Genomic DNA, 27,370 nt, shown 5'->3' on the forward strand with positions numbered 1-27,370 from the left:
TTGTTAGGAATCAGAGAGTTTAAGAATCCGCCTCTGTCGGATTGCCTGTGCACATCGCTGTCTCCTGGCTGTTTTGGGGCTCTTGGTTTTCCTCTGCTTGTTGCGAGTTTATTGTCAACATGTGCTCAGATAGATAGAGAGTTTTGTACGATGCTCTTCAAACGTGTGGTTTTACTACGCTTCCTCTGTGCTGGAAAACAGTTGACGTGCATATCCCCTCCAAGTCGGGTGCTGCGGTCTCCCATATGGCCTAGCCGTTAGGATTCCTGGTTTTCACCCAGGCGGCTCGGGTTCAACTCCCGGTATGGGAAAACGGTGGGTTTCTTAGCTGCTCTTCCACTTGGAAATACCCCGTTGTTTCACAGTGAGGCAGCTGTGTAGGAGGTCAGACAAATTGCCACTGATCTCGTTTATGAGCCTTTCTGGGCTCCTTCTACTTTTAAGCCCCTTTGCACCATCCAAATTCAAGTGAGCACACAGTATTTACCATCTATTGTAACGGGCTTCCTGAGGCCTCAGGTAACATGTGCTGGATACACAGTGTTGTGTCCCGGGTGCCGACAATTCAAAAGTACAGCAGTTACAGCGGGGAGCTTTTTTACGACACTTCTTATCACTGTCTTCACATTTTGAACCTCACCTCTACATAGAAAACATCCTAAACGTCCAACAGTGTTAAAGTGGACAATCCCGTAGGTGTAAAAAGCTCCTTCTGATTCGGCAACAAAGTCACGTCGACCGGTTGGCTAGCAGCAGTCAGTCAAGCCAAAGCGCTACAGCAGCCACAATGCATTGCTAACAAGGCTTGCAATCACGAAGAACCAGTGACCCCGATGTGATTTGAACATGCAACCTTCTGATCTGGATCTGGAATCGCTACCGTTGCGCCACGAGGCCTCTCGTTGGCCTACACAACCACGGTGCTCCTAGTCATGCTCTGGTGAAAAGCCTCGTGACGCTACCTCCGTCCCGATGGCCGAACAGACATGCGTCAGCTGTGCTGTATGTGGCAACGAAAACCTTAACGCGTCCCTGGGTGGGCTTGAACCACCAACCTTTCGGTTAACAGCCGAACGCGCTAACCGAATGCTTTCAAGCTGGTGAACAATAGGCCATCAAAGGTGGGGAAGAAGGGGGGAAAAGGGGGAAGAAAGAAAAAAGAGAAGGGGAAGAAGGGAAAGAAAAAGAGAAGGAAAGAAAGGGTGAAATATCAAGAGAAGAGATAGCTCTTCCCTTATGTTTGAGTGTTGATGCATTTGCTAGTTTTTGAAGCAATAAAAAGCGCACATTTAATTTACATTGCTTTCTATTGCAGGCAGTCACCAGGACTGGGGTTCGAATCCAGCCAAAGACAACGTTTTGTTGAATTTTTAGTCTTATTAAACAGACAAAATTCTTGAATGCATTACTTTCAAAATAAACATATGTACGTCGCTGGTTGTGTTTTGAAACAAAAAATATACCTGTGCTCTGTGGTATTGTTATAACAAATATGCAAGCCACAGCAAATATGTTGAAAAATGCCTATTATGCAAGAACAACAAAATACAGAAATAGTCCTTCTTATATATGTATATTTTATGTTATTGCAAGGCACCGAGTATCGTGTTTTACTAAAACTAATAAAATAATGAAAGTCAAAAAACATGTCTTGATAGTTTCTTTTTATTTCACAAATATGTTAACAGAAGAATAAAGAATATTAAATTAAACGTTTAATAAGTTAAATAGCACGTTTAAAAAACTATATACATAAAGGTAAATAGAATATTAAACAAATAAATAAAAGACAAACAAATACAATGTATAAAGAATATATTTAAAAACAAGTGTAAAAAGCCTTTAATAACGCCTTTTAAAAACAAATAAAAGCAAATAACTACAAACTACTATTAACAATGAACAACTTGTTCAAAAACACTATATACATACATAAAACTATATACATTATATTGCACATATTTGGAGGTGGTTCTTCTCATTTCCTCCAACCATACCTCTTTTGAAACAGTCTCAGTGTGTGGGCAGTACACCCTGCCCCTATACTGGCTATGACCTGTTTCACTTGTTTTAAATTGGCCACACTTCTTGCATGTGTTGGCCTCCACAGTTCTTCTGTAGGGTCTCTTGGGTATGGCACCTGGATTGACAGCGGGTGCAGCAGGCTGTGAGGCGGTGACCTGGACACTTGCTGTCAGTGGCTGCCACTGCATACCCTGCACCGTCGGCATGCCTTGGACCATTGGCACATACTGGAACATGGGCACACTCTGGAAACCTGCTGCTGCTGGCACAAGTACATTGGTCACCATCTGCAGTGATGCTCAGGTACTGATGGTGTAACCAACGTTGGCTTGGAACTGGTGCTTTGGGCTGAGAAGGGGTCGCCCAACAGAAGTCTGCCTCTGCTTTGCTTGGCCTGCCGTGCTCTCGGGTAGCTTGTACTGGTGCTGCTCCGCTGGCTGATGTGCTCAGTCCGTAGTGTTTAGCACCCTGAAGAGGCTCCTGAGCTTCGAAGGCGAGCCTCATCCTGAGCAGTCAAGCAGTTCCTGCTTTTTCTGTCTGTTATTGTGCCACTGAATCAGGGTGTTTTGGTTTACCTCCACCAGCTGCATGGATGTTCCCTCCATTACCATGCTGTTTCCAAGCACAAGCTGCCTATCCTTCGATATTCTTGGAGGATCAGAGACCATCTCGACAGGCTTCCCTTTCCTTTTTTCTTGGGGCTAGGTGAATTGTGCAAAGCCTGATGAAGATGGTCTCCACCAGACGGCAGCAGTCAGGCCACTGAGCGGGTACGCTGCCTGCACCCGCACACATCTGGTGGTGCTCTCTACTCCAGGGGTGTGAGTGGGCCTCTTTGGTGTTCTGAAGCGCCCACTCAGCAGTCGCTCCTGGTGCCGAGCTGCATACACCACCCTCTGCTTGTCTCGGTCATCCAGCTTCTGCCAAAGTCCAATGATGGTGTTGGCTTCCTGGTTGGTCAGGCTGAGGACTGTGTGACCCCGGAGCTCCACCAGATATTCCGCCAGCCTGTCCACATGTTGAAAACCAGGCACATTTTGGTAGTCAACAGCCTATTGAAAAACAATATTGTTACATAAAATATTAAGTTTGATGCATTTGCTTACTAATGACTTACCAATGAGTAATTTTAAGTAAATAAGTGAAACTCTGGGTTCACAGCACAGAAGTTTTTATTTTTGTTTAATAAAAAATACAGGAGTGGAACATACCGTCTCTTCATCGCCTTCCTGCCCTGCATCTTCCAACTCCAAGTGGACAGGTAAATCAGAAGGCTCAGAGGGGACAGGGGACGCAGACTGTGGGAGGCTATGTGCCAGAACACTGGTGTCAGGGACCAATGAAGGCGTTGAGGAGCCCAGGACAGAGGTGGCACTGCTTGTGACTGGGGTGAAAGAAACCAGTGTCAGTGTGGACAGTGGTGACAGAACAACATCCAGATCTCTTAAGGTGTGATCCTCGTTGATGTCACAGAAGCCCTCATCTTCCTCCCGCTCTTCCACATTGAGGTCATCAAGGAGCTCTGCTGTCTGCTCAGAGTCTGGGTTCATTTCCTGCAGTGCCTGACCAGTCTGAAGGAACAAATACTGGACTCCAATGAGCTCACCTGGAATAAACACAATAAATAAACAGGAATTACATTCAAGTGAGAATTAAATATAATATATAAAGGCTGATATCTGACATAAATGCAGGTTTACTCCAATAACAAGTTCTCTTACCGGTGTAACGTGCAGGGTGACAAAACGTGGGGACCACTTTCCTGCCAAACAGCTTTTCGTAATTGCAGTTTGCACAGTGAAGGAGTTCTCCTGTGTAGCTGCGCAAAGCTGATGGTTCAGATGACAAGCAAGCAGCCTCCCGGTCCTGGTTCCACCTGTGAAGCCCCTCCAGAAGATAAATCTGAAAGTTCAGACTGTTGGCACTGGTCCCTGTAAACAGACACAACAGTGTTAAGGGAGTCTTAAATAAACACGCGTAATGCTTTTTTCTACATATGCATTCTAAGTGTGGCAGATACGTACCTGGGATGAAACGTTGAGATGCAAGTGAAAGGACTCGAGAGAAGTGGAGCCTCTGGCACATCTGTATGTCCCCAGAAGCACACCACCCTTGGTTAAGGTCCCCTTCTCTGTATAGAGCACCACACCATGGGGGATCTTGGATGCATTTCACATGCTTCTTCTGGACACTCCAGATGTGCTCCATCCTTTCTCTGTCCAGGAGAGGAACACCCAGGGTGTCATTGCCTTGGCTGCTTAGGAGCTCTGTAAGCAGCCTTTCAAGGAGAAGGATGGTAGTCTCCTCCCCGCGGGTCCTCCTCCGACAATGGAGAGCCAACTCTTCCCTCTTAAGGTGTTTGTCGACATCTTCATCTGTCAGCGCAGGCCAACCCTGGGACATCAGCAGCTCTCTCTTGGCTTTGCGGAGCAGAGAAAAATCAGCACCATCCCATTCAAAGATGCATGCTGACAGTCGTGACATGAAGATGGGGTAAAGCTGATGGGCGTCGGTTGTACATCCCAAGGCAATCCTGCGCATAAAATGCCAGATGTCCAGCCTTATCAGGAGATCCGGCCATCCACTGAACCTAGCTTTCAGCTTGGTCTCTCCCACCTCAGTGCAGCACCCACAGTCGACGTACAACACGGCAGGTGGATCCACACCGGCCTGCTGGTAGCGTTTCACAAGACCGTCTACCATCTTGTCCAGTCCTGCTCCTTCCTGGGCTGTTAAGACACTGATGAGCACCTGGCCAAACTCGTTGCCAACGGAGGTGAGCCACAGTCCCGTTCCTCTGGCTGTCCCTGCCAGCTTTTTGGTGAACTGAAATAGACATAATTGGGAGCATGTTTAAAATGTAGTAAACATCAAACAGTGTAGAATGCTGAGCATACAATTTTTAAAATACCTTTTTAGTTGAATCCATCTTTAACACTGTGCTGTAAGTGGATGTTATCCTGGCATGGATTTCATCCAGCCTTGTCAGGATGTCTCGGCTGTAAACAGTGAGAAGCCACTTCCAGCTTGGCACCACTGCAGGCTTTGGGGGTTCCTGGAATTTTATTGGCAACACTCCAGGGCGGTTGACAAAGTCAACACATTGGGTGGTGTACCGGGCCAGACACTTGAGCCACTCCTCACTGTGGTTCTCATGCAGCTGTTTGATGACCCGTGTAGGACTGTTGCCTAGGCCACGCTCACGCAGGAATCTAATGACTCTCAGATCACAGGCATACCTAAGGAAAAGCAAAAATCCACACATACAATAATGTTAAATACATCAAGTATTTGCAAATACTGACAGTGGAAGAAAAGTGAACTTACTTCTGCGTGAGGATGACCCGAAACTCAGAGCAATGGCCCAGATCCAGCTGTTGCAGGACAGTCTGACTCCAGGACACATGCGAGGCTTTGCACTTGGTACAGATGAGGGTTTCTGTGACCATGTTGTACATCCTATCGATGTCCAGAACCTGATGTGCCCTCTTGTGCAGACCGCCTCCTGTAAGATGATGCTGTCCACAGGCAGGATTGGGACAGAGCACCTTGACCCTCCACAGTTTATATGGCATCCACAGCAAAAGAGCATGGGCGAAAAATCTGTCTGGAGCTGGAGCCTGATTGTACGTAAGTGCTGGTTGTGGTGGGTAATACCAGAGCTGAAGGTTGTCACGGAGCTCTGGCTTTCCTTTGGACCCCATTCTAAAAAGCCTGCCGGCAATCCACCTGTGATCCTCTGGTGGTAAGGTCTCAGACCACAAACGAGGAAGCGGAACTGCAGACGGAGCTTGCAGTGATGCCCCAGAAGGAGCAGTCTGTTAAGAAAAAAAGACAAAACATTTAGTCATTTAGCTGCAAAGCATATTTTTTGTAATTTTACAAACATATCTCTTTTTTTTAATATTTGAATATTTCTAAACATCTGAATATGTAAACTTTGAATATGTTAGCCTTTTCTCATCACTTGACATAAAATAAGAAGTCAAAGAAATAAAATTAGATGTCAAAAGTGAACAGAGCAAAATGGTGTGACTTCAATGAGCTGTGACAGTTAATATGCAAATTTCATAACCTTTAAAATGAAAAAATATGAGATTAGTTAAGGAGACGATACTGCATGACTCTGCAGGAGGGTTCACAACTTGAGTGGTTCTTGGTACAGAGGCTGGAACTCCAGGGTCCTGCGTCTATATAATCATGCAGTGAATTATGAAAGATTATAATAGACGCAGTGAATTATAACTCATCAAATATAACTGTCCAATAATTTTACCTCATGTTAGATGGAATTATACACCACTGTTCAGAGGCGTGTGACCAGAAAGATGTTTTAGATTACTACGTTCTCCAAAGTCTTAATTATTTGATCAAAAATAAATTAAAACAGTAATATTTTTATATTTAAAAATCACAGTTAAAATGGTTGACTACTTAATAAAGCGTGACAAAATGTTGGACCGTTTTTGATCAATTTAAGGTGTCACAGCTGAACAGCAGTGTATATCGAATGTATTTAATTAAAGCATTATGCAATACTGTAAAGTTATGATCTTATTTCATTACAGTATGGTTTCCTGGAATAAAAATATGTGCTGTACAAAGTGGAGGCGAGCGTAATGTGTTAACTTTACTTAACAGCATGACATGTGGATTATGCCAATACTTACAGAGACAGTGGTGCTTGGTTTCAGGGCACTGGACACTGGGTTGGTCATCCACATGAGATGGTCTTCTAGCCGCACTCAAATTTGGCTTCGCTGCAGCAATGTGAGACCCGCTAAACCTTGGTTTGGTAAACTGAAAGTACAAAACAATTACAATGACATTTTCTGTACTTTATAAATTGTCAACAGAATAGAGTATTTGACACTAAAATATGGCTAATAGAAAAATTGTTATTACCATTGACAAACTCAGAGTTATCCTTGATGGTGAAGGCTGCGGCCGGGCCTGAGGCTGGGGTTCACTCTGCTCCTGTGCCGCTGCAGCAGCAGGCTGTTGTTCTCTGACCCTCTGTGTTTGTTCAGAAGAGGCAGTGGGCTGCTTATAACAACAAAAACACATACACACATTTTTGAAAGAGGAACATTGGTTTGCTTTAAAAAATACTTGCAACGCATTCACATTAATGTTACCTTCTGAGTGTGAAAACCACATGCGCACTTCTGGACCGCTCCAAGCAAGGTCAACTGGCCACGGGATTGCATCGGACATTTTTCAATCTGTAACACAAATGCATTTGTAACTAAACAATAATGGTTACCTAAGCAACTCCATTAAAAGAGAAAGTTGAAGACATTTTAAACTTTAATTCAAACCACCTATTCAATGAACATCCCTCCCCCACCCTTTATTTAACAGTCAATAGTTGCAAGGTATCACATAATTCTCAAAATACCTGAAATCAATTAATGTCTGTAAGCAATGCCTTGTTTACAGGTTTGTATAACGTTTTCACACATTAACCCTGCTAATATGTTGGTTTTATTAGGTAAATGCAGTAAACAGACAGTGCAACTGTTGTAGGTAAATCATGCAAGTCAACGAACATTGTTTCATCGTGCAAAAAATCAAATAAACACACTCTTACCCTTTGATAAATCTCGTGCCACTTCTTCTGCCTCGGAGCTGGCCTGTTGCCATCTGATGGCCAGACTCCTGTGCTGGCAAACTTTCTCAGACGAGAAACCCATTCAGCGTCCGACATGGCTTTATGTGACCTTTTTGTAGCCATCTTGTCCTAAACCGTTTTGAACAAATTACTTAATTAAATAAACATTAACACAAAACAAAACAAAACAAAACAGTGTTCATGCATGAATCATGCGATGAGGTTATGCATTCTTACCGTTAATACCGTCGTCAGAAATATATCTTTGTTTGTAAAATAAACGGAGAGGTTCGTGCAGTGATGTTCGCTCTTAGGTCGTGAACTTTCTACTGTACCTTCCTGACCTCTGACACTCCCTCTTCATTCATCCCTCTCGTCATAGATCGTTCGCCTTCGGATGATTTTGGTAGCGGGGGCAGAGTGCCCTCGACATTCTCTTGCGCTACGATTGGTCAAATGTTGAAAATGTTGAACTTCCGCTCGGCGATTGGCCGCAAATGTTGAAGCGCTCCCACGCGATTGGCTGTGAGTACAACATTCTTCAACATGTTGCCGGACGATCCTTCGGCAGCTGGCGTTCAGGTCGCAGTCTCCTCTGGAGGCGTGTGTTCGAATCCCACTTCTGACATTGCTTTGCACACGCTGGAGCCTCCTCGTGCTTTGCATGGAAACTGTCGTTCGCTGAGTTTCTGGCAGAGGTGTCAAACCCAGTTCCTGGAGAGCCAGTGTCCAGCAGAGTCTAGCACCAATCACAGCTGCCTTGAAGTTGCTAGTAATCCGCTGAAGGGCATGGTAATCAGGAGAAGTTGTGGTCCGTCAGGCGGCAGCGTGCGTTCTGCCTGCCCCGTCAGGAGGTCAGGGGGTCAGGCCTGGCCAGTGGCGCAATGGATGAAGCGTCTGACTACGGATCAGAAGATTCCAGGTTCGACTCCTGGCTGGCTAGTTGCACTTGTGCTCCTTTTCGTGCCATTGGACGTCCGCTGACCTGGGACAAAAATAGCTCAGTCGGCAACTGTTTCCCGTGCCTTCGATTGCTCAGTTCGTAGAGCGGAGGACTGTAGGCGTCTCACTGGTCATCCTTAGGTCGCTGGTTCGAATCTGGCTTGAAGGAAGCATCTTTTTAACCCCTTTTAAATGACTATTGTTTATAAGCACTGGTGAAAATGCGCCATAGGGCGCTGTTGGAGAAGGTGGTCGCTGTTGGAGAATGTGGTCTGGATTTTGATCGGTTACAATTTTGTCCTAAAGAAACTCAACTCAAATACTTTGAGGAACAGTTTGATTTGGCGGAAGAGAGCCGATTACCCATGTTCCTCCACTGCAGAAACGCCCACCGGGAATTCTTTGACCAGGTTCGACTCCTGGCTGGATAGTTGCACTTGCGCTCCTTTTCGTGCCATGGGACGTCCGCTGACCTGGGACAAAAATAGCTCAGTCGGCAACTGTTTCCCGTGCCTTCGATTGCTCAGTTCGTAGAGTGGAGGACTGTAGGCGTCTCACTGGTCATCCTTAGGTCGCTGGTTCGAATCTGGCTCGAAGGAAGCATCTTTTAAATGACCATTGTTTATAAGCACTGGTGAAAATGCGCCATAGGGCGTCCAAAACCACAGTCCCTGACCGGGAATCGAAACCAGGCTGCAGTTATAATCATAACTTTTCAATATGCAATGTTTTATGAAAATAAAGGTAACAAAAACAAAAACACAACTTTTCATTAAATCTGTTTCATGACGTTCATATGAGGTGTGAAAGCACACTATGCGTATCTGCCATGCCGCAGCTAAGTGCTAGCCCGTCTTGCATCAGGAGCAGGACTTGGTGTAAATGGCTGTACACTGTAAAAAAAATCCCTGTTAAATTACAGTAAACAACTGGCAGCTATATTTGCCAGCACATAGCTGTAATTTTACAGCATACCTACTGTAATCTGCAACAACAGTTTATTACTGTAAAAGACATTATAATTTGCACAATATAATACTGTTATTTTAGTGTTCCTGCTGTGATTTCCATTAATTGTTTATTACCAGAGGTGGGACCAAGTCATTGTTTTCAAGTCCCAATCAAGTCCCAAGTCAAGAGAGGCGAGTCCAAGTCAGGTTGCAAGTCCTGAATGTTAACGGAAATGAATCAATATAACTTTTGTGTCCACAAAAATCACCATTATTGTGATCAGTGTTCGCTTAAGTTGGGCTTTTGACTCTTTTATTTTAATAAGCCTCGACAGGTAGCATAGGGAGGGCTAAGACGCTCGAAGGCATGAAGGAGGCTCCAAAAGCCACTGACGTGGAGAATGCGGGCGTCTGTCCCGCTACCTCTTGCATGCTAAGCGAGCGCTCTAACATTTGAGCTAATTCCCCGCCGTTGTCTGCGAAAGACGCGCGTTGCCTCGGCTCAATGAAACGGGGCACACAGGCGGTGGAAATACCTTTCCCATGGGGCTGGACATCACAATAGCACCACACCGCTCTGCTCGTTGGTCTAGGGGTATGATTCTCGCTTTGGGAGCGTCTTTGGACGTGAAGCTCCTGCATCACGTTGCTCTGATTAAAAGCAATGCACGTACCATATGGGAGACTCTTGTCATGTGTGTCGAGGTGCCACAGTGAGGAGCGACACCGGACCCTGATGGCGTTTTGTGACTGAACATATGAGCAGGAATCAACACGAAGACCTTTTTCTGCAGCGGTGAGCCTCGATAGGTAGCATAGGGAGGGCTAAGACGCACAAAGGCGTGAAGGAGGCTCCAAAAGCCACTGACGTGGAGAATGCGGGCGTCGGTCCTGCTACCTGTCGCATGCTAAGCTAGCGCTCTACCATTTGAGCTAATTCCCCGGCGTTGTCTGCGAAAGACGCGCGTTGCCTCGGCTCAATGAAACGGGGCACACAGGCGGTGGAAATACCTTTCCCACGGGGCTGGACATCACAATAGCGCCACACCGCTCGGCTCGTTGGTCTAGGGGTATGATTCTCGCTTTGGGTGCGAGAGGTTCAAATCCCGGACGAGCCCTGCTTTAGGCCTTCCACTTAACGGTACGACGCTCAAAGAGCGCTATGGCAATCCAGAACGTGAAAACATGAAACTCGTGGCCGGTTATCTCAGTTGGTTAGAGCGTGGTGCTAATAACGCCAAGGTTGTGGGTTCGATCCCCGTACGGGCCATTCATTTTTCTCTTGCATCCTGTCCATCGCTCATGGCTACTGACTTCTCCCTTTTTCGGGGCGTCCATGCGGAACCCCGTCAGAGGGGTTGTCAATGCCCCATGCTGGGAATTATGAATGAGTTTTGTGCTATGATGTTACCCAGCATGCATTGCAACATGACGTTTTCGTTTACTGATTGTCACCATTGTTGAGATTCATACACTGAATCTTGATGTCTGTGTGTCTAAATTCAGTCCTTTGTTTAAATATTTATTTGTTTCAGTTTTCACAAATCTTTCTATAAAGCAAAATGCATCAAACTCCCAAATGTAATAATGTTCTTTCAGGATCAGCAAGCAACAACATTTGATTATATTATCATTTGCATTACCATAACAAATGTACTTTAAAAGCACACAGTTACAGCAAATCTAAAGAGTAAATGTCAAGGGTCAAGAGCCCAACTCAAGGAAACACTGATCACCATGATGGTGACTTTTGTCAGCTGGGAACGTTCTTAAAACGTAAAAAACTGACATTTTTAATATTTTAAAATGTGAAAAACCTCTAAGGAACGTTCTTATAACAAACTTTTGTTAGCTGGGTTGTGTTTCAGGTTGTAGTTGTTGTGATTCTCTGAGTAAATTCTTTTTTTGTAGTTTTTGTTGATCTTTTCTGCAGTGATTGTGTTTGTTAACAGCAGATGTTCATCACTAATGACTCAATCATCACTATAATAATAATGAAACTCAATACAAATTCTGTCAAACAGGAGCACAGAAAGGTGTTGTTTTTAGGATAAATCTGGGCCTGAATTGAAATGAACTGTTGTTTAAATTTGGGTCAGTTCTGCTTTATTTGTTTTGTTTTTGGCTGACATGCGGCATTGCTTTGGCTTGCTTGTGGCCCAAATCTGGCAAACAGGAGCGGTCCGCCCAAGTGCCATCATTCCACGCGGTATGTGGGCCAAATGAGGGGGTATGGGGTGTAAGGTGTGGGCCGGATTTGGGCTGCAAATATTTGCTATCTGGGCTCCCCCACCCTTTAATTAACAGTCAATAGTTGCAACGTATCACATAATTCTCAAAATACATGAAATCGATTAATGTCTGTAAGCAATGCCTTGTTTACAGGTTTGTATAACGTTTTCACACATTAACCCTTCTAATATGTTGGTTTTATTAGGTAAATGCAGTAAACAGACAGTGCAACTGTTGTAGGTAAATCATGCAAGTCAACGAACATTGTTTCATCGTGCAAAAAATCAAATAAACACACTCTTACCCTTTGATAAATCTCGTGCCTCTTCTTCTGCCTCGGAGCTGGCCTGTTGCCATCTGATGGCCAGACTCCTGTGCTGGCAAACTTTCTCAGATGAGAAACCCTTTCAGCGTCCGACATGGCTTTATGTGACCTTTTTGTAGCCATCTTGTCCTAAACCGTTTTGGACAAAGTACTTAATTAAATAAACATTAACACAAAACAAAACAAACAAAACAAAACAGTGTTCATGCATGAATCATGCGATGAGGTTATGCATTCTTACCGTTAATACCGTCGTCAGAAATATATCTTTGTTTGTAAAATAAATGGAGAGGTTCGTGCAGTGATGTTCGCTCTTAGGTCGTGAACTTTCTACTGTACCTTCCTGACCTCTGACACTCCCCCTTCATTCATTACTCTCATCATAGATCGTTCGCCTTCGGATGAGTTCGGTAGCGGGGGCAGGGCGCCCTCGACATTCTCTTGCGCTATGATTGGTCAAATGTTGAAAATGTTGAACTTCCACTCGGCGATTGGCTGCAAATGTTGAAGCGCTCTCCCCCTATTGGCTACGAATGTTGAACGCTGCAACGCGATTGGCCACAAATGTTGAAGCGCTCCCACGCGATTGGCTGTGAGTTCAACATTCTTCAACATTTTGCCGGACGATCCTTCGGCAGCTGGCGTTCAAGGCTCCAGTCTCTTCGAGGGCGTGGGTTCAAATCCCACCGCTGCCAATCTGCCAGTTAGCGCACAGGCTGATCTGTGAGGGCAGCCTTTAATTCGCATCTCACTTTCATGTACCTGCAGACCATCTGAGCCAAATGGGCCGGTACAGGGGGGCTCGATAAGGGGGATGCAACTGGGGCTAGGCTCACCTCCAGGGAAAGGTTTGAATAACCGAGCATTGAGAAGTTACGCAGAGCTCTTATGCCTGGGCCTCACAAAAATACTTTTTAAAATCTTATTAGAGTTTCTGACGGTGCGCCGTGTTGTGACGAAGACAGCGCAACCCACACGCGATCGGATTACCAAACAGTTCTGACTGTGAACCACGGTCAGAACTGGGTCTATGCTGCGAACACAAGAAATCTCGCAAACTCTCTGGAGACTTCAGAATACGTTTTTTCTTTTATTTCACTGTATGTTTATTATACATATATATATATGTGTGTGTGTGTGTGTGTGTGTGTGTGTGTGTGTGTGTGTGTGTGTGTGTGTGTATAAATATAGTACACATTCAACGTAAACCAATGTGTACATATAACCTTTAATGTGATTTACAAATGTTTGCTTTGCAGGAACCTTTAAGGAAATCACGAGCAAAAAAAGACCATAGAAAAGCTGTCAGGGCAGTTTTTAAAACACGTCTGACTTTCACTTACCTGCCAACTCCCAGAGCCACATTATCCGGTTCAGGTGTACTTGATGATCCGCAATCTACAGGTGGCATCGCCTCCAGAGATAGGACTGAACGCCCCTGCATCAGAAAGGTGCACAGAACCCTAAGCGGACAGAACCCTGTAAATTACTGACTGTCTGCGAAACGTTGTCGGGGCCTAATGTCAAACACAATGGTGGAAAACGCCTTTTCGAGGTAGTGTGGCCGAGCAGTCTAAGGCGCTGGATTTAGTCTCCAGTCTCTTTGGAAGCGTGGGTTCAAATCCCACCGCTGCCAGTGGATCTGTGCTCCGCTTGGAGCGTAGTTTTTCATTTACCTCCAGAGCCACATTAGCTGTTTCAGGTGTGCTCGATGAGGGATGAACCTGCACTCACCTGCCGTACTGAACACCTCCCACTCCCCCTTGAGGGCCTACACCAAGAACTTGTTAAACACCTTCACGAGCCCCGATAGCTCAGTCGGTAGAGCATCAGACTTTTAATCTGAGGGTCCAGGGATCAAGTCCCTGTTCGGGCGATGGTAAAGTCACCTTTACCTTGTGAGCTGTCCTGCCCCCGCCCTTTGCTCGTGAGTTGGAGTTGACATATGGGCTTTGAGCATGGTTTAATCGAGCTTTGCTTCAGCGCATGCACCAGAAATTCCTTGAGACCTCAGCAAAACCTGCCAATCCCCTCCCTGCAAATGTAGTCAAGAAGTCCTGCTAGCAAGTCCAGCTTTTCCAGGAGGGCCGGTGGCTTGCCATGATCGTATAGTGGTTAGTACTCTGTGTTGTGGCCGCAGCAACTCCGGCTCGAATCCGGGTCACGGCAGGATGCCACGTGCTGTGTTTGTGTCGTTGATGTGATCCTGCCTGTCCCTTTTAGACGTCTCCATTACATCGCCCGTTATGCTGCCGGCTCGTCCCTCTTTGCCGCACGAGTTAAGCCCAGAGGGCACCGAACTTCTTGTAGTCGTGGCCGAGTGGTTAAGGCGATGGACTTGAAATCTATTGGGGTCTCCCCGTGCAGGTTCAAACCCTGCTGAGTACGGCTGCTCTCCTTTAGGCATTCGCTTTGTCGGACGTACAGTTTCGCGAGCCACTTTGTTGCTTTAACCCAAGTCGGTAGCATGGGATGAACAGAGAGCGAGAGAACACGATGCAGCCCTTTATAGACTCCCACGTGTTTGTTTCGAGCGGCTCTGTTACAGATGGAAAGTGTTCCTGATATAACCAGCCTAATGGCTGCTTGCCAGTACGCTCGCCTGCTTTTGCTCAAAGTGCAGTTGACACGCTCTCTCTGCTTTTTGTAAATGCGTCTTTCATGCGGGATTCCATCAAAACTGTGTAACGAGCATCAGAAGGATATAGAAGCACTTGTCAGCTGTTGTACCTGGTCCGCGTGAACTTGCGGCTGTACAGCTATATGAGAGATACAGTGGCCTAAAAGGGCCTGCCGAAGCCGCAGTCCTGTGGTAGCGTGGCCGAGCGGTCTAAGGCGCTGGATTAAGGCTCCAGTCTCTTCGGAGGCGTGGGTTCAAATCCCACCGCTGCCAATCTGCCAGGTAGCGCACAGGCTGAGCTGTGAGGGCAGCATTTAATTCGCATCTCACTTTCATGTACCTGCAGACCATCTGAGCCAAATGGGCCGGTGCAGGGGGGCTCGATAAAGGGGATGCAACTGCCTCACTGAAATATTTTTTTAAGTCTTATTAGAGTTTCTGAAGGTGCGCCGTGTTGTGACGAAGACAGCGCAACCCACACGCGATCGGATTACCAAACAGTTCTGACTGTGAACCACGGTCTATGCTGTGAACACAAGAAATCTCGCAAACTCTCTGGAGACTTCAGAATACGTTTTTTCTTTTATTTCACTGTAGGTTTATTATATATATATATATACATGTGTGTGTGTGTGTGTAAATATAGTACACATTCAACGTAAACCAATGTGTACATATAACCTTTAATGTGATTTACAAATGTTTGCTTTGCAGGAACCTTTAATGAAATCACGGGGAAAAAAGACCAAAGAAAAGCTGTCAGGGCAGTTTTTAAAACACCTCTGACTTTCACTTACCTGCCAACTCCCAGAGCCACATTATCCGGTTCAGGTGTACTTGATGATCTGCAATCTACAGGTGGCATCGCCTCCAGAGATAGGACTGAATGCCCCTGCATCAGAAAGGTGCACAGAACCCTAAGCGGACAGAACCCTGTAAATTACTGACTGTCTGCGAAACGTTGTCGGGGCCTAATGTTGTTGAAGATTTTATTGAACAAAATATAAAGGAATCATGTACACTTTACATTACTATTATAAATCTATTTCTACATAATATCTGGTCTTTGTTAGCTCATCTCTAGTCGTAAATACCAGAGTCTTTGTTAGTAACCCCCCCTCACCAGCTAGGAATGCTGAGATCAGACATCTGTTAAAGGTATCAGGGTAACCCCCAATAACTTAGGTGTGTGTGTGTGTGTAAGGACACTATAAAGGTCTGCCCCCAACCAGGGTTGGGCAGTTGCATTGCAATCCAACTCGGCTTTGTTTCAACTTTGTGAGAATAAAGTCTAACTACTTTTGGTTTCAAAACCTTGACTCAAGAGTCGTTTCTTCAGAATCAAAAGAGGAAAAACCACAACATTTTGGTGTCAGAAGTGGGATCCTCAGAAAGAGCAGTAAGGTGGCCCACGGCGGGCGGCATCTGGATGAGCAACACAACAATTTGGCCAAGGTGAGCAGTTTTTGCTTATAATAGTTAGGTTGTGTTGCTTGCCAGAGACTGCTCATGGTGAGACACTTTAAGTTCTTCTAAATTCATCGAACTAAATTTAATAGAAAAAATAAAAAATGAAAGATTCAAAGGGGTTTTGATTCCAAAGGAGTAAAAATGCATGCATTGATCTGTATTTTCTGTTGAGTTGGTCTTGAGGAGAACAGTGAATTCAGATTTTAATACTTATGTAAGTGTAGAATTTATATTAGATTATAATAGTATTAAAATAAAAGCGCTAATACATCCTAGAGGCCAATGATTATTCAAGGATTGCCTTTTATTTATTCAAAGGTGAATTTATAAAGACAGAGTGCAAACTTGATAGTGTGATTGTTCAAGGGTTGCCTTTTATTTATTCAAAGGTGAATTTATAAAGAAAGAGTGCAAACTTGATAGTGTGATTGTTGAAGGGTTGCCTTTTATTTATTCAAATGTGAATTTATAAAGACAGAGTGCAAACTTGATAGGGTGATTGTTCAAGGGTTGCCTTTTATTTATTCAAATGTGAATTTATAAAGAAAGAGTGCAAACTTGATAGGGTGAATGTTCAAGGGTTGCCTTTTATTTATTCAAAGGTGAATTTATAAAGAAAGAGTGCAAACTTGATAGTGTGATTGTTCAAGGGTTGCCTTTTATTTATTCAAAGGTGAATTTATAAAGAAAGAGTGCAAACTTGATAGTGTGTGTTTAAATTGTGTTTGATGAGATCTGTGTGAGCATGACTGAAGTGTGACTGTGGCCATAAACTTTGGAATAAATAAATCCTGTAAATAAAGGAATACATATATACATATAATCCCTGTATAAAGGGACAAAGACAAAGTATAAACACATAAATCCTATGAATAAAGCGACACAGGAGGAAAGCATAAATCTCTATAAATAAAGAGATAAAGTATAAATATAAGCCCTAAAAATTAAGGAACACGGATATAGATGTAAGGGACATGTGTGAATGCAGAGTATTAAATGAAGAAACCTGTTAAAAATATTATGTTTATAGGTAATTGAAGCTGAAAAGTAAGTTACTATGGTGGAGAACAAATCTACTCTTAAAATTGTATAATTAAACTAAATGATTGGTAAAAGGATGATTTTTGAACCAAACGAGAAAGCTTAACCAAAAAAGGAAAAGTGTCAAGTGGTTAATATTGTTAGTTGACAATTTTGGATATAAAAGAGCTCGAAAGTAGATCCCCTTTCAAGAACAATTGGAGAATCTGTGGGGAATTGACTATTTGGTTGATTGTAAGAGCTGGGAAAATAAGCGAATAAACTATAAAGTGATTGTGACTTTTTAAAAAGCTAAGGTTTGTTGTAATAAAAAGTAATGGCAGCCATAAATGCTCCAAAAGGCAGAGAGAGAGACAAATGGAGGGTGTGTGTGCAGAACCCCTCCTTATGTGACCTCTAAGGTCAAATTACCCTAACTCACAGGAGTTGTAAAAGTTTCTGGAGTTAAGAGATGAAAGACAGATGGGGCCATGTAAGAGAAAAGAGAGACAGAGGGAGGAAGGGAAAAAGAGCCATCATTTGATGAAGGAAGGAAGGTGTCACAGGAAATAGATCATTTTAAACCACTGACTGAGAAACCTTTATTTTGAAATAAAGATACAGTTACCAAGAGACCCTATGTGTTCTGGGCCACATCAGACCTTGAGAGGCTAATGGTCACTCGCCTACCTGACATGCACAAAGGGGCTGGGAATTGGATTAAGGTGGTATCAGCAAAACAAGGGCAAACTTTAACATCGGAACTTGACAGAGATGTGGACTCTCATTACATGATTGGGATTATTTTGATGCACGTGAGGCAAGCACTGCATGCTGAATTTCAAGCCATAGAGGACCCTAAGGACACAAAAAGAAAAAAGGGGGAACAGCTTTGAGAAAGAGAAAACCCAAAGACACACACCCAGAGACATTAAAACAGAGACTTAAACTCCATGGCACATCTGAGTGGAGTTTTTTTTGGCACCAAGTGATTCATGGCTCAAAAAGAAAATAGACTGAACAATGAGATATTGGCCAGCCTGAATGGAAAAGACTGCCCCCACCAGTCCATGAAACAGCTGCCTGAGAGTGAAAGGGAGTAGGTGATAGTAGACTTTTGAGGTCCAGGTCAAAGAGCAATAAACCATTACAGAGAGAAAAAAAAAGAAAAAAAAAGAAAAACAAGGATATGTGGAAAGCCCAGTGTAAATATATAAAAAAATAAACGAGATGTGACCAACCTTTCCTTATATCAAATCAGACTCCTATTAATGTCATAGGAGTGTGTGTGTGTGTGTGTAGAGTAGATTACAGGTTCGACTTCGCTGTCGTGGGTCGCTTAGAGTTTCGACTCTGTGTGCTCGTTGTTGTTTGTTCTGTTGCTGAGATTGGTCGTGTCGTCGTGTGTGAGCTCGTTGGGAGTGTGAAATAATGAGTCTCATGCGGTGTCGTCGTGTGTTTGTTCCCGTGGTGGCTGTTCGTGGTTTGGCTCTCGCGTAGTGTCGTGTCTGTTTTGGTTTGTGATATGGAGCTATGGAGCTTCGAGCGTTGTCACTCGCTTCATGTTGTGTGCCTGTGGAGTCTTTGGTGGTATAGTGTGCGCTTGGTGACAGTAGTCGCTATTCTCTTGTTTAGCTCTCTGTTCACACCCTCTTTAAATTCACCTATTTGGGTTTTTCATTGAGTCCATTGTTATAATGACAGGTAACATGCACGCCATACTTGGTGGATCGTTTGGTTTGGAGTATATAGTGTCTCGGGCTTGGTGTAGGAGATGTGGTCTTGGACATTTTGATTCGGGTTACAATTTTATGTTCCCTAAGAAGAAACTCAACTCAAATACTTTGAGGAACAGTTTGGATTTGGCGGAAGAGAACCGATTACATGTTCCTCCACTGCAGTTTGATAACGCCCACCACCTGAGTAAGGAATTCTATGACCAGGTTCGACTCCTGTCTGGATAGTTTGCACTTTGCGCTTCAACATTTTCGGCCCAGGGAACGTCCGCTGACGCTGGGACAAAAATATGGCTCAGTCGGCAACTGTTTCCCGTGCTCTTTTTCCGAGTTTTGCATCAAGTTCGTAGAGTGGAGGACTGTAGGCGTCTCACTGGTCATCCTTAGGTCGCTGGTTCGAATCTGGCTCGAAGGAAGCATCTTTTAAATGACCATTGTTTATAAGCACTGGTGAAAATGCGCCATAGGGCGTCCAAAACCACAGTCCCTGACCGGGAATCGAAACCAGGCTGCAGTTATAATCATAACTTTTCAATATGCAATGTTTTATGAAAATAAAGGTAACAAAAACAAAAACACAACTTTTCATTAAATCTGTTTCATGACGTTCATATGAGGTGTGAAAGCACACTATGCGTATCTGCCATGCCGCAGCTAAGAGCTAGCCCGTCTTGCATCAGGAGCAGGACTTGGTGTAAATGGCTGTACACTGTAAAAAAATTCCCTGTTAAATTACAGTAAACAACTGGCAGCTATATTTGCCAGCACATAGCTGTAATTTTACAGCATACCTACTGTAATCTGCAACAACAGTTTATTACTGTAAAAGACATTATAATTTGCACAATATAATACTGTTATTTTAGTGTTCCTGCTGTGATTTCCATTAATTGTTTATTACCAGAGGTGGGACCAAGTCATTGTTTTCAAGTCCCAATCAAGTCCCAAGTCAAGAGAGGCGAGTCCAAGTCAGGTTGCAAGTCCTGAATGTTAACGGAAATGAATCAATATAACTTTTGTGTCCACAAAAATCACCATTATTGTGATCAGTGTTCGCTTAAGTTGGGCTTTTGACTCTTTTATTTTAATAAGCCTCGACAGGTAGCATAGGGAGGGCTAAGACGCTCGAAGGCATGAAGGAGGCTCCAAAAGCCACTGACGTGGAGAATGCGGGCGTCTGTCCCGCTACCTCTTGCATGCTAAGCGAGCGCTCTAACATTTGAGCTAATTCCCCGCCGTTGTCTGCGAAAGACGCGCGTTGCCTCGGCTCAATGAAACGGGGCACACAGGCGGTGGAAATACCTTTCCCATGGGGCTGGACATCACAATAGCACCACACCGCTCTGCTCGTTGGTCTAGGGGTATGATTCTCGCTTTGGGAGCGTCTTTGGACGTGAAGCTCCTGCATCACGTTGCTCTGATTAAAAGCAATGCACGTACCATATGGGAGACTCTTGTCATGTGTGTCGAGGTGCCACAGTGAGGAGCGACACCGGACCCTGATGGCGTTTTGTGACTGAACATATGAGCAGGAATCAACACGAAGACCTTTTTCTGCAGCGGTGAGCCTCGATAGGTAGCATAGGGAGGGCTAAGACGCACAAAGGCGTGAAGGAGGCTCCAAAAGCCACTGACGTGGAGAATGCGGGCGTCGGTCCTGCTACCTGTCGCATGCTAAGCTAGCGCTCTACCATTTGAGCTAATTCCCCGGCGTTGTCTGCGAAAGACGCGCGTTGCCTCGGCTCAATGAAACGGGGCACACAGGCGGTGGAAATACCTTTCCCACGGGGCTGGACATCACAATAGCGCCACACCGCTCGGCTCGTTGGTCTAGGGGTATGATTCTCGCTTTGGGTGCGAGAGGTTCAAATCCCGGACGAGCCCTGCTTTAGGCCTTCCACTTAACGGTACGACGCTCAAAGAGCGCTATGGCAATCCAGAACGTGAAAACATGAAACTCGTGGCCGGTTATCTCAGTTGGTTAGAGCGTGGTGCTAATAACGCCAAGGTTGTGGGTTCGATCCCCGTACGGGCCATTCATTTTTCTCTTGCATCCTGTCCATCGCTCATGGCTACTGACTTCTCCCTTTTTCGGGGCGTCCATGCGGAACCCCGTCAGAGGGGTTGTCAATGCCCCATGCTGGGAATTATGAATGAGTTTTGTGCTATGATGTTACCCAGCATGCATTGCAACATGACGTTTTCGTTTACTGATTGTCACCATTGTTGAGATTCATACACTGAATCTTGATGTCTGTGTGTCTAAATTCAGTCCTTTGTTTAAATATTTATTTGTTTCAGTTTTCACAAATCTTTCTATAAAGCAAAATGCATCAAACTCCCAAATGTAATAATGTTCTTTCAGGATCAGCAAGCAACAACATTTGATTAGATTATCATTTGCATTACCATAACAAATGTACTTTAAAAGCACACAGTTACAGCAAATCTAAAGAGTAAATGTCAAGGGTCAAGAGCCCAACTCAAGGAAACACTGATCACCATGATGGTGACTTTTGTCAGCTGGGAACGTTCTTAAAACGTAAAAAACTGACATTTTTAATATTTTAAAATGTGAAAAACCTCTAAGGAACGTTCTTATAACAAACTTTTGTTAGCTGGGTTGTGTTTCAGGTTGTAGTTGTTGTGTTTCTCTGAGTAAATTCATTTTTTTGTAGTTTTTGTTGATTTTTTCTGCAGTGATTGTGTTTGTTAACAGCAGATGTTCATCACTAATGACTCAATCATCACTATAATAATAATGAAACTCAATACAAATTCTGTCAAACAGGAGCACAGAAAGGTGTTGGTTTTAGGATAAATCTGGGCCAGAATTGAAATGAACTGTTGTTTATTTTGGGTCAGTTCTGCTTTATTTGTTTTGTTTTTGGCTGACATGCGGCATTGCTTTGGCTTGCTTGTGGCCCAAACCTGGCAAACAGGAGCGGTCCACCCAAGTGCCATCATTCCACGCGGTATGTGGGCCAGATGAGGGGTATGGGGAGTAAGGTGTGGGCCGGATTTGGGCCGCAAATATTTGCTATCTGGGCTCCCCCACCCTTTCTTTAACAGTCAATAGTTGCAACGTATCACATAATTCTCAAAATACCTGAAATCAATTAATGTCTGTAAGCAATGCCTTGTTTACAGGTTTGTATAACGTTTCACACATTAACCTGCTAATATGTGTTTAGTAAAGCAGTACAGACAGTGCAACTGTTGTAGGTCAGAATCATGCACAAGTCAACGAACATTGTTTCATCGTGCAAAAAATCAAATAAACACACTCTTACCTTTGATAAATCTCGTGCCATTCTTCTGCCTCGGAGCTGGCCTGTTGCCATCTGATGGCCAGACTCCTGTGCTGGCAAACTTTCTCAGATGAGAAACCCTTTCAGCGTCCGACATGGCTTTATGTGACCTTTTTGTAGCCATCTTGTCCTAAACCGTTTTGGACAAAGTACTTAATTAAATAAACATTAACACAAAACAAAACAAACAAAACAAAACAGTGTTCATGCATGAATCATGCGATGAGGTTATGCATTCTTACCGTTAATACCGTCGTCAGAAATATATCTTTGTTTGTAAAATAAATGGAGAGGTTCGTGCAGTGATGTTCGCTCTTAGGTCGTGAACTTTCTACTGTACCTTCCTGACCTCTGACACTCCCCCTTCATTCATTACTCTCATCATAGATCGTTCGCCTTCGGATGAGTTCGGTAGCGGGGGCAGGGCGCCCTCGACATTCTCTTGCGCTATGATTGGTCAAATGTTGAAAATGTTGAACTTCCACTCGGCGATTGGCTGCAAATGTTGAAGCGCTCTCCCCCTAATGGCTACGAATGTTGAACGCTGCAACGCGATTGGCCACAAATGTTGAAGCGCTCCCACGCGATTGGCTGTGAGTTCAACATTCTTCAACATTTTGCCGGACGATCCTTCGGCAGCTGGCGTTCAAGGCTCCAGTCTCTTCGAGGGCGTGGGTTCAAATCCCACCGCTGCCAATCTGCCAGTTAGCGCACAGGCTGATCTGTGAGGGCAGCCTTTAATTCGCATCTCACTTTCATGTACCTGCAGACCATCTGAGCCAAATGGGCCGGTACAGGGGGGCTCGATAAGGGGGATGCAACTGGGGCTAGGCTCACCTCCAGGGAAAGGTTTGAATAACCGAGCATTGAGAAGTTACGCAGAGCTCTTATGCCTGGGCCTCACAAAAATACTTTTTAAAATCTTATTAGAGTTTCTGACGGTGCGCCGTGTTGTGACGAAGACAGCGCAACCCACACGCGATCGGATTACCAAACAGTTCTGACTGTGAACCACGGTCAGAACTGGGTCTATGCTGCGAACACAAGAAATCTCGCAAACTCTCTGGAGACTTCAGAATACGTTTTTTCTTTTATTTCACTGTATGTTTATTATACATATATATATATGTGTGTGTGTGTGTGTGTGTGTGTGTGTGTGTGTGTGTGTGTGTGTGTGTGTGTATAAATATAGTACACATTCAACGTAAACCAATGTGTACATATAACCTTTAATGTGATTTACAAATGTTTGCTTTGCAGGAACCTTTAAGGAAATCACGAGCAAAAAAAGACCATAGAAAAGCTGTCAGGGCAGTTTTTAAAACACGTCTGACTTTCACTTACCTGCCAACTCCCAGAGCCACATTATCCGGTTCAGGTGTACTTGATGATCCGCAATCTACAGGTGGCATCGCCTCCAGAGATAGGACTGAACGCCCCTGCATCAGAAAGGTGCACAGAACCCTAAGCGGACAGAACCCTGTAAATTACTGACTGTCTGCGAAACGTTGTCGGGGCCTAATGTCAAACACAATGGTGGAAAACGCCTTTTCGAGGTAGTGTGGCCGAGCAGTCTAAGGCGCTGGATTTAGTCTCCAGTCTCTTTGGAAGCGTGGGTTCAAATCCCACCGCTGCCAGTGGATCTGTGCTCCGCTTGGAGCGTAGTTTTTCATTTACCTCCAGAGCCACATTAGCTGTTTCAGGTGTGCTCGATGAGGGATGAACCTGCACTCACCTGCCGTACTGAACACCTCCCACTCCCCCTTGAGGGCCTACACCAAGAACTTGTTAAACACCTTCACGAGCCCCGATAGCTCAGTCGGTAGAGCATCAGACTTTTAATCTGAGGGTCCAGGGATCAAGTCCCTGTTCGGGCGATGGTAAAGTCACCTTTACCTTGTGAGCTGTCCTGCCCCCGCCCTTTGCTCGTGAGTTGGAGTTGACATATGGGCTTTGAGCATGGTTTAATCGAGCTTTGCTTCAGCGCATGCACCAGAAATTCCTTGAGACCTCAGCAAAACCTGCCAATCCCCTCCCTGCAAATGTAGTCAAGAAGTCCTGCTAGCAAGTCCAGCTTTTCCAGGAGGGCCGGTGGCTTGCCATGATCGTATAGTGGTTAGTACTCTGTGTTGTGGCCGCAGCAACTCCGGCTCGAATCCGGGTCACGGCAGGATGCCACGTGCTGTGTTTGTGTCGTTGATGTGATCCTGCCTGTCCCTTTTAGACGTCTCCATTACATCGCCCGTTATGCTGCCGGCTCGTCCCTCTTTGCCGCACGAGTTAAGCCCAGAGGGCACCGAACTTCTTGTAGTCGTGGCCGAGTGGTTAAGGCGATGGACTTGAAATCTATTGGGGTCTCCCCGTGCAGGTTCAAACCCTGCTGAGTACGGCTGCTCTCCTTTAGGCATTCGCTTTGTCGGACGTACAGTTTCGCGAGCCACTTTGTTGCTTTAACCCAAGTCGGTAGCATGGGATGAACAGAGAGCGAGAGAACACGATGCAGCCCTTTATAGACTCCCACGTGTTTGTTTCGAGCGGCTCTGTTACAGATGGAAAGTGTTCCTGATATAACCAGCCTAATGGCTGCTTGCCAGTACGCTCGCCTGCTTTTGCTCAAAGTGCAGTTGACACGCTCTCTCTGCTTTTTGTAAATGCGTCTTTCATGCGGGATTCCATCAAAACTGTGTAACGAGCATCAGAAGGATATAGAAGCACTTGTCAGCTGTTGTACCTGGTCCGCGTGAACTTGCGGCTGTACAGCTATATGAGAGATACAGTGGCCTAAAAGGGCCTGCCGAAGCCGCAGTCCTGTGGTAGCGTGGCCGAGCGGTCTAAGGCGCTGGATTAAGGCTCCAGTCTCTTCGGAGGCGTGGGTTCAAATCCCACCGCTGCCAATCTGCCAGGTAGCGCACAGGCTGAGCTGTGAGGGCAGCATTTAATTCGCATCTCACTTTCATGTACCTGCAGACCATCTGAGCCAAATGGGCCGGTGCAGGGGGGCTCGATAAAGGGGATGCAACTGCCTCACTGAAATATTTTTTTAAGTCTTATTAGAGTTTCTGAAGGTGCGCCGTGTTGTGACGAAGACAGCGCAACCCACACGCGATCGGATTACCAAACAGTTCTGACTGTGAACCACGGTCTATGCTGTGAACACAAGAAATCTCGCAAACTCTCTGGAGACTTCAGAATACGTTTTTTCTTTTATTTCACTGTAGGTTTATTATATATATATATATACATGTGTGTGTGTGTGTGTAAATATAGTACACATTCAACGTAAACCAATGTGTACATATAACCTTTAATGTGATTTACAAATGTTTGCTTTGCAGGAACCTTTAATGAAATCACGGGGAAAAAAGACCAAAGAAAAGCTGTCAGGGCAGTTTTTAAAACACCTCTGACTTTCACTTACCTGCCAACTCCCAGAGCCACATTATCCGGTTCAGGTGTACTTGATGATCTGCAATCTACAGGTGGCATCGCCTCCAGAGATAGGACTGAATGCCCCTGCATCAGAAAGGTGCACAGAACCCTAAGCGGACAGAACCCTGTAAATTACTGACTGTCTGCGAAACGTTGTCGGGGCCTAATGTTGTTGAAGATTTTATTGAACAAAATATAAAGGAATCATGTACACTTTACATTACTATTATAAATCTATTTCTACATAATATCTGGTCTTTGTTAGCTCATCTCTAGTCGTAAATACCAGAGTCTTTGTTAGTAACCCCCCCTCACCAGCTAGGAATGCTGAGATCAGACATCTGTTAAAGGTATCAGGGTAACCCCCAATAACTTAGGTGTGTGTGTGTGTGTAAGGACACTATAAAGGTCTGCCCCCAACCAGGGTTGGGCAGTTGCATTGCAATCCAACTCGGGTCAAATGTTGAAAAATGTTGAACTTCCGCTCTGCGATTGGCTGCAAATTTTGAAGCGCTCTCCCTCTATTGGCTACGAATGTTGAACGCTGCAACGCGATTCACCACGAATGTTGAAGCGCTCCCACGCGATTGGCTGTGAGTTCAACATTCTTCAACATGTTGCCGGACGATCCTTTGGCAGCTGGCGTTTAATTCTCAGTCTCCTCTGGAGGTGTTGGTTCGAATCCCACGTTTGACATTGCTTTGCACACGCTGGAGCCTCCTCGTGCTTTGCATGGAAACTGTCGTTCACTGAATTTCTGGCAGAGGTGTCAAACCCAGTTCCTGGAGAGCCAGTGTCCAGCAGAGTCTAGCACCAACCACAGCCGCTTTTAAGTTGCTAGTAATCCGCTGAAGGGCTTGGTTAGCAGGAGAAGTTGTGGTCCGTCAGGCGGCAGCGTGCATTCTGCCTGCCCCGTCAGTGGATCAGGGAGGGCCAGGGGCGCAATGGATAACGCGTCTGACTACGGATCAGAAGATTCCAGGTTTGACTCCTGGCTGGCTCGTTGCACCTGCTCACCTTTTCGTGCCATGGGACATCCGCTGACCTGATCCAAAAATAGCTCAGTTGGATAACCAGTTCCCGTGCCTTCGATAGCTCAGTTGGTAGAGCGGAGGACTGTAGGCGTGCCCCGCTGGTTGTCGTTAGGTCGCTGGTTCGAATCTGGCTCAAAAGAAGCGTCTTTTTCACCCCTTTTAAATTACCATTGTTTATAAGTGCCGGTGAAAAAGCGCCATAGGGCGTCCAAAACCACATTCCCTGACCGGGAATCAAACCCGGGCCGCGGCGGTGAGAGCGCCGAAGCCTAGCCACTAGACCACCAGGGAGCACATGCGTGTGACCGGTCCTGCACAGGAACCGGGGGTGCCTGGCTCGATGTGTAGCCTTAATCAAGGCAGCCTGTCGGCAGGTACGTGAACAATTACGGCAAGCAAATGGGCCTCAGCGGGATCTGAAACCAGTTCAAAAGAATCCCACCAGGCTGCCCCGTGTGAGGCTCGAACTCACGACCTTCAGATTATGAGACTGACGCGCTGCCTAACTGTGCCAACGAGGCGTGCCGCGGCATGGAGCACTGGACACCAATTGTCAAAAGTGAAGAGAGTAGGCTTTTTATTGATGTGTCGAGGACGCTATCCATTTGGTTACTGCCAAACGTTTGTGTTGGATGGGAACTGCTCATATAAACAGGCTGTTC

The 27,370-nt window shown here is 45.2% G+C and overlaps 1 protein-coding gene and 8 non-coding genes across 9 annotated transcripts; 8 read left to right on the plus strand and 1 right to left on the minus strand.

Moving 5' to 3' along the window:
* Window positions 1–2,549: 2,549 nt before the first annotated feature.
* Window positions 2,550–6,760, minus strand: LOC130559857 (uncharacterized). The gene is made up of 7 exons (XM_057343146.1): window positions 6,696–6,760; window positions 5,353–5,843; window positions 4,937–5,264; window positions 4,050–4,851; window positions 3,747–3,956; window positions 3,237–3,631; window positions 2,550–3,077 (listed from the first exon to the last, which is right to left on the minus strand). The coding sequence occupies exons 1-7, from the start codon at window positions 6,747–6,749 to the stop codon at window positions 2,727–2,729; spliced, it is 2,631 nt and encodes an 876-aa protein (XP_057199129.1). The 5' UTR covers window positions 6,750–6,760; the 3' UTR covers window positions 2,550–2,726.
* A 3,967-nt stretch (window positions 6,761–10,727) lies between these two features.
* Window positions 10,728–10,801, plus strand: trnai-aau (transfer RNA isoleucine (anticodon AAU)). The gene has a single exon. It is a non-coding gene; the product is annotated as a tRNA-Ile (tRNA).
* A 3,090-nt stretch (window positions 10,802–13,891) lies between these two features.
* Window positions 13,892–13,964, plus strand: trnak-uuu (transfer RNA lysine (anticodon UUU)). Its single transcript has one exon. It is a non-coding gene; the product is annotated as a tRNA-Lys (tRNA).
* A 430-nt stretch (window positions 13,965–14,394) lies between these two features.
* trnas-uga (transfer RNA serine (anticodon UGA)) lies at window positions 14,395–14,476 on the plus strand. The gene has a single exon. It is a non-coding gene; the product is annotated as a tRNA-Ser (tRNA).
* A 423-nt stretch (window positions 14,477–14,899) lies between these two features.
* On the plus strand, window positions 14,900–14,981 carry trnal-aag (transfer RNA leucine (anticodon AAG)). The gene has a single exon. It is a non-coding gene; the product is annotated as a tRNA-Leu (tRNA).
* Window positions 14,982–20,896: 5,915 nt separating this feature from the next.
* On the plus strand, window positions 20,897–20,970 carry trnai-aau (transfer RNA isoleucine (anticodon AAU)). The gene has a single exon. It is a non-coding gene; the product is annotated as a tRNA-Ile (tRNA).
* Window positions 20,971–24,049: 3,079 nt separating this feature from the next.
* trnak-uuu (transfer RNA lysine (anticodon UUU)) lies at window positions 24,050–24,122 on the plus strand. Its single transcript has one exon. It is a non-coding gene; the product is annotated as a tRNA-Lys (tRNA).
* A 430-nt stretch (window positions 24,123–24,552) lies between these two features.
* trnas-uga (transfer RNA serine (anticodon UGA)) lies at window positions 24,553–24,634 on the plus strand. Its single transcript has one exon. It is a non-coding gene; the product is annotated as a tRNA-Ser (tRNA).
* Window positions 24,635–25,057: 423 nt separating this feature from the next.
* Window positions 25,058–25,139, plus strand: trnal-aag (transfer RNA leucine (anticodon AAG)). The gene has a single exon. It is a non-coding gene; the product is annotated as a tRNA-Leu (tRNA).
* Window positions 25,140–27,370: the final 2,231 nt, after the last annotated feature.

This window comes from Triplophysa rosa, linkage group LG10, assembly GCF_024868665.1.
Source record: "Triplophysa rosa linkage group LG10, Trosa_1v2, whole genome shotgun sequence".
NCBI lineage: Eukaryota > Metazoa > Chordata > Actinopteri > Cypriniformes > Nemacheilidae > Triplophysa > Triplophysa rosa.

What these genes read in the sequence shown, in the direction of transcription:
- LOC130559857 (XM_057343146.1), bottom strand. Translation starts at nt 6,749, where the DNA reads ATGTGGATGACCAACCCAGTGTCCAGTGCCCTGAAACCAAGCACCACT. An exon ending in AACCAAGCACCACTGTCTCT is followed by an intron (nt 5,844 to 6,695) that starts GTAAGTATTGGC and finishes TTTTCTTAACAG; the next exon opens with ACTGCTCCTTCTGGGGCATC. An exon ending in TCACCCTGCACGTTACACCG is followed by an intron (nt 3,632 to 3,746) that starts GTAAGAGAACTT and finishes TGTTTATTCCAG; the next exon opens with GTGAGCTCATTGGAGTCCAG.